The sequence below is a fragment of the Vipera berus genome, assembly GCF_964194415.1.
Source record: "Vipera berus genome assembly, chromosome: 10".
NCBI lineage: Eukaryota > Metazoa > Chordata > Lepidosauria > Squamata > Viperidae > Vipera > Vipera berus.
The window spans coordinates 13817173-13827273 of NC_138213.1; the positions used below are offsets into that span (position 1 = coordinate 13817173).

Here is a 10101-nt window from a genome sequence, read left to right on the forward strand (position 1 = left end):
GGAGCAGGTTTGGGCTTAATGGCCACATGGTCCCCTTTACAACTGTATTTTATTTGCTTAATGATCATAGCAAAAAGGTTCATCAAAGTGGGTGTGACTCACTTAACAATCACTTTGCTTAGTAACAGAAATTCTGGTCTCTGTTGTGATCATAAGCAGAGCACTACCTCTTCCATCACCAAAGAGTTTTGCTATTTCTTCCCCCCCCTCCCCAGAAAGAAAATCTGGAGTTAAACCACTTTTCCCATGTAAATGTCCATTTATAGATGTGGAAGAAGGTAAAGAACTAGAATTCTTTATTGGCCAAGTGTGATTGGAGGCACAAGGAATTTGTCTCTGGTGCATAAGCTCTCAGTGTACCTACAAGCAACCAGTAATAAATCATGATTATAATCATAAAATACATTCATCATAAATCATAGAGATACAATACTCAGTGATGGTCATTAGGGTACTAAATAAGGAATCAGCATAAATCATACTAGGATACTAAATAAAACGATATAAATTGTAAGATACAAGCAACAAAGTCATGGTCATAAAGAAGATAAGGAATAGGTAGGGGGAAGGATGAGAACGTGTCGATGCGTTAGCTTTTAAAAACTGACATGAGAAAGAACACTGGCAAAACAATGTCCAGAAATTTGTCTGAGAAACATGACCCAGATTTTTAGCATGTAAATAGCTATTTAATTGAGACCTAAAAGAAGCAGGGGATGTAGGGAAGCAAAGTTCTCTTGTTCTAAAGATTTTACGGGATCTCGTTATGATTTCGAGAAGACATATTTGGAATAGGCTATCTCCCATCCAGATATTAACCAGGTTCAACCCTGCTTAACTTTTTGAGATCAGCCCAACTTGGTTCACAGCCATCAAGCATCCCATTAAAAATTGGAATAGGTTGACGTACTATAAAGGCTGGATCTGTATTAAATCAATTATGTTGCATTATATCCCAGTTGACCTAAATGGAACATCTTTGGAAAAAGTTTGAGGTCAGCTCTATTGGTATCACCTAGTTTCATCTCCTCTTTTATTACTAGTGGCACTTTTTTAAATCTTAACTCAGCACTGCAATTTTAATTGTCAAAGAAATAACATTTAACATTTACTGTAATTAATTCAAGATTATTTAGAATAACTGCACTAATTGGTATGTACCGCAAATCTGCAGCACTGCAGAATTAAAAATAAACTTCACAAAGATATAATTTATCGCTAACCCATGCTTAACAATTAAAGTTAGTTTTTAACGATTTATTTCAATCTATTTCTTTTTATTAGCTGCAACACAATAATGAGGTACACTGAATTCTGGCTTTCCAAGCACCTAGATTATAAAACATAATTATACAAATTAATTAGAAGCAAGTGCATACATTTATGCTTGTGTTTGTTAGTACAGAATATTAAACATGACAAAGGTAAAAACAAGCATACTTATTGTCAGTGGCATAAAAAGAACTAGTTCTGAAGAGATGGGATTTCAATTTACTCAGCTCCTTAACAAGAGCCGCCCAAGAATAGCATCTGTCACTGATCAATAAGCACATCAGAAGTCAGGAAGCAACTACAAAAATCTCTTAAAAGAAAAGTATGCAGGAGAAACTTCAAAGTTGCTGAACTTTTATTTATTTAGCTAAAAAAAATTGTTTCAGTTAGTTAGCTGATGTTGACATAGCCACATTATTCAATTTGCATTTTTCTTCTCACACACATCTTCAGAAATAACCATACTTCTTTTAAGTTCCTTCATGAAAGCATGGCCTCTGCACATTTGGTCTAGAATGCTCTAGAATTTTCTGGCCCTGAGTAATCCTTTCAAAATAATCTTTTGGTGTACAAAGAACTGCCTCTCACTGCCCAGGTTCAGGCAAGATAATAATAATAATAATAATAATAATAATAATAATAATAATAATAATAATAATAATAATAATAATAATAATAATAATAATAATAATAATAATAATAATAATAATAATAATAATAATAATATTTAATAATAATAATAATAATAATAATAATATGAAGAAGAAGAAGAAGAAGAAGAAGAAGAAGAAGAAGAAGAAGAAGAAGAAGAAGAAGAAGAAGAAGAAGAAGAAGTAGTTGGAAGGGACCTTGGAGGTCATCTAGTCCAACCCCCTGCTAAGGCAGGAAACCCTATACCATTTCAGACAAATGGCTGTCCAGTCTCTTCTTAAAAACTTCCAGTGTTGGAGCACCCACAACTTCTAGAGGCAGGTTGTTCCACTGGTTAATTGTTCTAACTGTCAGGAAGTTTCTCCTTAGTTCTAGGTTGCTTCTCTCCTTGACTAGTTTCCATCCGTTGCTTCTTGTCCTGCTTTCAGGTGCTTTGGAGAATAGCTTGGCTCCCTCTTCTTTGTGGCAGCCCCTGAGATATTGGAGCACTGCTATCATGTCACCCCTCACCCTTCTCTTCATTAAACTACACATACCCAATTCCAGCAACCGTTCCCTATATGTTTTAGCCTCCAGTCCCCCAATCATCTTTGTTGCTCTTCTCTGTACTCTTTCTAGAGTCTCGACATCTTTTTTACATCGTGGTGACCAAAACTGGATGCAGTATTCCAGGTGTGGCCTTACCAAGGCATTGTAAAGTGGTATTAGTACTTCACGTGATTTTGATTCTATTCCTCTGTTAATGCAGCCTAGCACTGTGTTGGCTTTTTTGGCAGCTGCAGCACACTGCTGGCTCATATTTAAGTGATTGTCCAGTAGGACTCCGAGATCCCTCTCACAGTTACTACTATCGAGCAAGGTACCACCTATACTATACCTGTGCATTTGATTTTTCCTGCCTAAATGCAGAACCTTACTTTTTTCACAATTGAATTTCATTTTGTTAGATACTGCCCAGTGTTCGAGTCTGTCCAGATCCTCCTGTATCTTAAGCCTATCTGCTGGAGTATTGGCTATATTTTCATAATGGTCAGTCCAAGCGCAGTTTGATGTACAGCTTCTTCCTCCTTCCAGCTGGGTGACCTTGAGGCAAGGTCTTGAGAAGGCACAGCGCTTATTTTCGTTTCCCCAAGCATTCTCCTCCTTCATGCCCCTCCCCACAGTTCATGGCAGTCTGTCACTGCATAGCAGCGAAACATAAGTGAGCACAAGGTGGTAGCTGACAGTTGGGAAGACTAAACCGCTGGTCCCAGTGACTGATCGAGATTGGATCCTTCAACATTATCCTGGGACACGTATCATTCGTGTCCTTCATTCGTCAACCAATATGGGAAACAGAGAGGGAACTTTTGATGATCTAACCTGAGATATGTACAAATGGTTTTGTTATTGGACTATTAATTACCCAAACACCACGTTGCTCTCTAAATATCTTGACATTTTGATGTAAAATTGGAAAATTAATAAAACTTGTTTGAAGAAAAACAGTTGTGCAAGCTTTTGACTTTGTCCCAAATGCTTGAACAAGCATTTAGAGAAGGACCAGGGGTGACGTGATAACAGAAGACTGTTATATCTCAGGGGTTGCCACAAAGAAGAGGAAGTCAAGCTATTCTCCAAAGCACCTGAAGGCAGAACAAGAAGCAATGGATGGAAACTAACCAGAGAGAAGCAACCTAGAACTAAGGTGAAACTTCCTGACAGTTAGAACAATTAACCAATGGAACCACCTGCCTCCAGAAGTCATGAATGCCCCAGCACTGGAAGTTTTTAAGAAGAGTGTGACTGAAATGGTAAAGGTTCTCCCTCTTGAGCAGGGGGCTGGACTAGAAGACCTCCAAGGTCCCTTCCAGCTCTCTTCTATTGTAAGCAAACTCTTGCAAAGCAAGAAACAGAAAAACAGGAAAAGTTAAAAGTGAGGCCACATATTTTAGCACTAATTCCAAAATTCTAAATGAAATGGGGTCTGTAAACAGGATGTGTTAAACGTATGCAGGAAAAGCAGAATTGAATCCTGAATTACTGAGCAAGCCAGATCATAATCTACATTATCTTCAAGGAACCCTGGAGAATTTATGTTCTAGTGAAGCGGAGATGTGTCCCTATTTTCACTGAGGGAATCTCAGACCCATAAATCTAATAATGGTATCTGGACAGATTCTAGCATACCTTGTACAGGGATACCTCTGTGCAGTAATAACTGGATGTCATCATAAATTTATCAAGAACAAGTCTTCCAGGATGGTTCTCATTTCTTCATTAGTCACTTCTGCAGTAGGTTGAAAGAGTGGCGTAGGCTTAATATTGCTTGAAGTCAGCAAAGCATAACATAACCTATAATGTTGTTATTAGCAAATGAGATCTGACTCCAGACACCTTGAAAATCTTAAGCTATTCATAGATACCTCAAAAATGGCATTGAGAGCATTCATTAAGAGCTCCTCATCAAACTAAAAAGAGATACTGAGTTGGGTGCAACAAGCTTCAATCCCAATCCTGCATTACTATTATTACTGTTATTAATTACTGCAGGACTAAGGCCATAATAAAGTTTATTTCTCACTTCTATTGTTATTAAAGACTTGGATATTGTTATTAAAGACTTGGATAAAGAGGTGGAAAGAATACAGGTGACAGAAAATGGGAAAGAACAGTTAATGTGCAATCCAAATAATGTTACATGTTAAAGAAGTGAAAATGAAAATTTAACAAAAAAATTGCAAAGTTCCAAAATCAAATGCACAAGTATAACAATGAGCTATCAACTCCTAGCTTGCATATATAGTTCTGAAAAAGATCTTGGAATACTAGTTGAGTCCAGCATTGTGAGATAGTTGTAAAAAGGACAAAAGTGGTTTACAGCAAAAACTGTTTCCAAATTATATGAAACTAATAAGCCTACTTTATTTTGCAATGGTACAGATGCCATCTCAAGTACTGTCTTCGCTTGACACTTTAACAAGCATCAAAGAACCTGGTATAGGGAATTGGAATGTAAGTAATCAGGGTAATCAAGGGAGGAAGGAAGGAAGGAAGGAAGGAAGGAAGGAAGGAAGGAAGGAAGGAAGGAAGGAAGGAAGGAAGGAAGGAAGGAAGGAAGGAAGGAAGGAAGGAAGGAAGGAAGGAAGGAAGGAAGGAAGGAAGGAAGGAAGGTAGGTCACCCTATTCTTCCAAATCCTCTATGGTTAGCAAGTTAGTAAAAACTGAAATGAAATTACAGGAAAACAATTGAATATTAGAAAAATCTACTTTAACAGTAAAGCACTCTGCCAATCCTACCAATTACACAGAAAGGTGGTGAGTTCCTTCAACAAATGCATTCAAGCAGAAGCCACGATACCATCTATTGTAGACATTTTAATTTGAATTTCTGCAAAGAACAAAAGTTTGGATTGATAGCCTCAATGGTACTTTCCAAATCTATGAAAACTGATGCTTCTGGGATTAACTGTTTTTCGTCTCCTGCGTCTAACTGGCAAAAATATTGGTTTGGGTCAGATCTAACAGTGAAGAGCAGTCTGCAAACATAACAATAACTTTGCAGTACTTCAACACTATACTTTATCAGGCCCAAACCCAGAAAACAATAATTGTAAATTTCAAAGCACATTCCCTCATTCATAGATTTACTGCTAGCGCTGAAATGACCTTAAGAGATAAAAGGGAATGACTGTTTCAACAATTAACCAATATTTGAATACCCAGGATAAAGTGAAAACTGAGCTTTTCAAATAAGATAAGCATAATCAAATTTTACTTCTTTTCCTTGCCTATATTCTCCATGGAATTTTCAGTCTCTGTTCAGACTTTGCTCGATTTGAGCGCAACAAAAACAAAATCTATTAATCTCTTGCTGGCTTTTCAATCACAAGATTGTTTAATAAAAATACTGCATTTCCACAATCAAATTTAACCACGAGGCTTATCTCAGCTCTCTCAAGTGAAATAAGGCCAAGCAGAAACAACTCTGGACAAGCAGAGCACATGATAACTTATTTTTACCACTCCCTTATAAAGTTATGTGCCAAGTAATAAAACTGTTCCCACAGAAAGGATGCACAGAGAATCCTTAACCAGGTTAGATTAATAGTGGCCTCACACAAAAAACGGGAACAATTTAGATTGCATTTCTAATCTAATATTCCTGATAAATATGCCTTGAGGATAAAGAATTGCAGAAGTACACAGATCACTGCTCACTCTTGCTTTCTCCAAACGTTTCTTTCTCCTTTGTGTGTAAGATTCCCAACATTTTCATGACCCAAAGTGCTCAGATGGCAAATCACCTCTGAAACCAGAATAAATTTTTAATAGGAGAGGGCTCTGAATCCAAAGGCAATGTACATCTTCCCCCTGTAGCACAATCAGCGAGGCAGGTATGTGAAATGCTTCCACCCAGCGCATAAAGCAGGACAAAATAAAAGAAAATGTAAAGATTCTCATATTTCCACAGTTCATTGTGAATGGCTAGTCATATCTTAGCTATACTCTCATCACAAGAATAACATCAATCTTGCCCCATTTAATACTTTGCCAGATACTAGAAAAAGAAAGAAAAAAGAAAGAAAGAAAAAGTATATTGACTTCTTTTTTTGGTCATAAGATGTTATTATTTTTGTATATGTTCCTAAGACTAATCAATTAATAATTATTCTATCCATCCATCCATCCATCCATCCATCCATCCATTGTTATAATAAAGATACTTCCTAAAGTGGCACAAATTCATATCATTCACATGCACAGAATAGATTGTTGTTATTCCCATTTTACAGGTGAAAATCCAATGCTCCAAATCCAATCCAAAAGCTACAGAATATACCGTATTCAAAATAGTTATTTTTACATTCAAGGAGGAGTACATTCAGTTGTGCATGTTTTAATGAAAAATGAATCTAGCTGTTGGGCTGGCTCATCAAACTATGGAAGTTTAACCCAATTTAGGGACTAGCAGAAACCCTAAGAAAGTTGTCATCATGTCAGATTTCCAAGCTTTCACCACAAGAAGGTGCAAGAAACAGCAGCTGGCCAACCTTGTTTGCCCTTGAAGTTTAACAAGGGTCAAACCTGGTTAGTTCTTGGATGGTAAAGCATCAAGAACATTCAAACTGCAGCCTAGATTGGGAAGGGGTAGAGACACCCCAGAAATATATATGGCAAACCAGATTGTCCCCAAGAAAATGTCATGATGATCAGAACCCCAGCTTGACTTGAAGGTTCTTTTAATTCTGTTGATTGTTAATTCCTTTTTTCAGTAAGGGAAGTCCATATAAATCTATGAATTTCCAAAACTCAAAAGAATATTAATCCGAGCTAAATGGATCTGAGTACTTTTTCCCCCCGTCCTCCATGATTTTCTACTGAAAATAATCACAGCATTAATAAGATGCTCCCTGGAACTTCTTCTGCATAAGTTGCCAAATGCAAACAATGGAAATTTCTGTAGAAGCAAAATAGGGCCAATGATATAATTATAGTGGATCTGTTGGCACATTCCGGGCTAATGTTATTATTTGACAACGCAAAGCTTGCACGATCTCCCAAGAGCCATAATGGAGGCTGCGTTCATCCTAATTGGTTCCAAAGCACAACTTTTCCTTAACAATCTTTCCTCAGGACCAGTAATGTTAATTTCTACAAGACTGTAAATAGTGTTTGCCGACAATAGAAACATGGTAATAAGAGGCTAGGTGAGTAAATAATATGGTTACAAAGCAGCCTATTTGCATTTTTATTTAAAACTGCCTTCGTTAAAAAACAGCTCAGATTTCTTAAGGTGGAAGGATGGTTGGTTAAGAAGTAGAGCAGTAATTACTCTCTTTAGGGGTTCTTTTATATATCCTTTAGGGAACTGGAATGAAAAGATAAGCAGAATTAGAAAGGGAATCATGTAAAATATGAAGCATACTATAAACACTCAGTAACATATTTACCATAAGCTGTGTTGACCTTTTACATTAATAGAACTTACTGTAGTGGCAATTTATTACTTAAAACTATTACAAAACCTCAACGTTAATTCAGGAGGAGATCTTTTTTCGGACAAGAATGATTAGGTGAACATAGCTAGAGACATAAACATTCTTCCATAGAAACGTGAATCCTGCAACTACAGGTTTCAGACTCTTAACACAAGTGCTTCTGTTTCTTATAGAATATAGAATGGGTTGGAAGGGTCCCTGGAGGTCTTCTAGTCCAACCCCATCTATAGTGCTAATCTCACCATAGCCTTGCCTTTCCACAATCATAAGCCAGGTTTATCAAAAAGCTTCCTTAGCCTTCCTATATTGGCCTGCTAATCCCTAAAAGATGAGTTCATATCATATGCTGAGCCTCAGATGAACAAGGAACATTTTGGCTTAGTATTATCTGTAAACCAAACTTTTCTTTCAAAGACCTCCTTTAAATGAATATTCACCGTACGTCAGACATTAAACCTAAGAGGAGCATCCTCATTGGTAAGTTTAGAAAAACGTCTAACGGTTTTATTCCCACTCAAAGTCCCATGATTTCAAAATATGGTTCTGCAAATCAGCATTTGTCCTATTTTGCGCAGTGAATGAAATCACTTGATTTCACAGGGAAGTCCCGGCAAATGATGAAAAACAAAATGGAGGAAAATTGAAGTACCAAATTAGGCCAGTCAGAACCTTCTGAAATAAATCCACCAAGTCTTCTGCTTTCCTGAGTGAATTAAGATAGGTCGCTTTCATATTTCAAAATCTAATTTCAGGCAGTGCTCGGCTCACAACCGTTGGTTTAAAGATTGTTCAAAGTTGCAATGGCACTGGGGGAAAAAAATGACAACCCTAACACAAACAACTGTGGCAGCATCCCCATGGTCACGTGATCAGACACTTGGTAACCAGCAAGTATTTATGACAACTGCAATATCCAAGGGTCATGTGCTCGCCTTTTGCAATCTTCTCAGCCAAGTTCCAACAAGCAAAGTCAATGGGGAAAGTTGGGTTCATGAGTCAGTTAAAACCATTGTCTTGCTTAGCAACCAAAATTCTGGCCTTCACTGCAGTTATGAGTCGAAGACTACCTGTGCTTTTAAGAAATTAGCTGTATTAATTAGAGCCATTAATCCACAGGTTTATTATCATGACAGCGCAAGTCTAAGGACATGCAAAGACAAAAGTGTGAAATAGTTCAGCCCTTCTCAGACCATTGATTTAATATAAATGATATCCACAATTCAGTGATGGGCCGCTTGTTCTATCGGAGTAGAAGAGGATCACCACATCTGCTATATAATTCAGAATCTTATTTTACAGTGGTTTCACTACCAACCATAAAAACTGTAACAGTGGAACTGTATAAACAAATTGAACTGTGTTTTTACTGTAAAAAACTTTTACTGCACACTATAAATATTTGTCTTCCCCTTCTCTCAGCATCTGTAATGAGAGAAAGAAAATTCATACCATATGTTTATCGTACAAGGAGAAAAACATATTTCACAATAGTTCATCCACGTTTGGGAGGCTGTTAAATTGTTTTAATTCACATCTCCCTTTTAAATGCATGCATTCCCTTATAAGTCACTCTACTGAATGTCTCGGGAGTCCAAACGCTGATGGGAATATTATAGCAACAAGACCAAAATGGGGCGGGGGCGGGGGAGAGGAGGAGAATGATGCCTTACACCAGAGGTCCCCAACCTTTTGGGCACCAGGGACCGGTTCCGTGGAGAGAGGTTTTTCCGCGGACCGGAGGGGGCGTGCTTTTTGTGTGCTGCCTGCATCCTGCGGATGGGGCTTTGCTTGTTTGTGCAGACCAGTTGCTGGCGTGCCACGGACCGGTACCAGTCCACAGACCGGGAGTTGGGAACCCCTGCCTTACACTATTTCTTGCATGATCTATATCTTTTTATCTGTCATTTTTATTTTAAACCAATGGACAGATTTCTTTGGTGCAGGATCATTGGATGCCACGCTACAGTGTCAAATTTCATGCAAAAAAGTCTTTGAAGTCAGAATAATGTTCTGCCACTCAAGAAATTTGGGAAAAACAAACAAGTACAGGTAGGCCTTAATTTACGAACACAACTGAAATCAGAATTTTTGGTGCTAAGCAAGTTTTATGCCCAGTTTTATGACTTTTCCCAAGCAAATCATTGCATTTGTTAAGAGAATGAGATGATTATTAAATGAATCTGGCTCTCCCCTCCCC

At 37.6% G+C, this 10101-nt stretch overlaps 1 protein-coding gene across 1 annotated transcript in view; it reads right to left on the bottom strand.

Moving 5' to 3' along the window:
* Nucleotides 1-7654: 7654 nt before the first annotated feature.
* Nucleotides 7655-10101, bottom strand: part of LOC308672621 (WW domain-containing oxidoreductase-like) — a gene marked incomplete at its 3' end in the record, with an annotated part of 27421 nt that continues 24974 nt past the window's right edge. The window contains exon 5 of the mRNA XM_081335668.1: nt 7655-7774. Within this exon, the coding sequence (XP_081191794.1) occupies nt 7655-7774 (120 nt within the window). The remainder of the gene's footprint in view (nt 7775-10101) is intronic.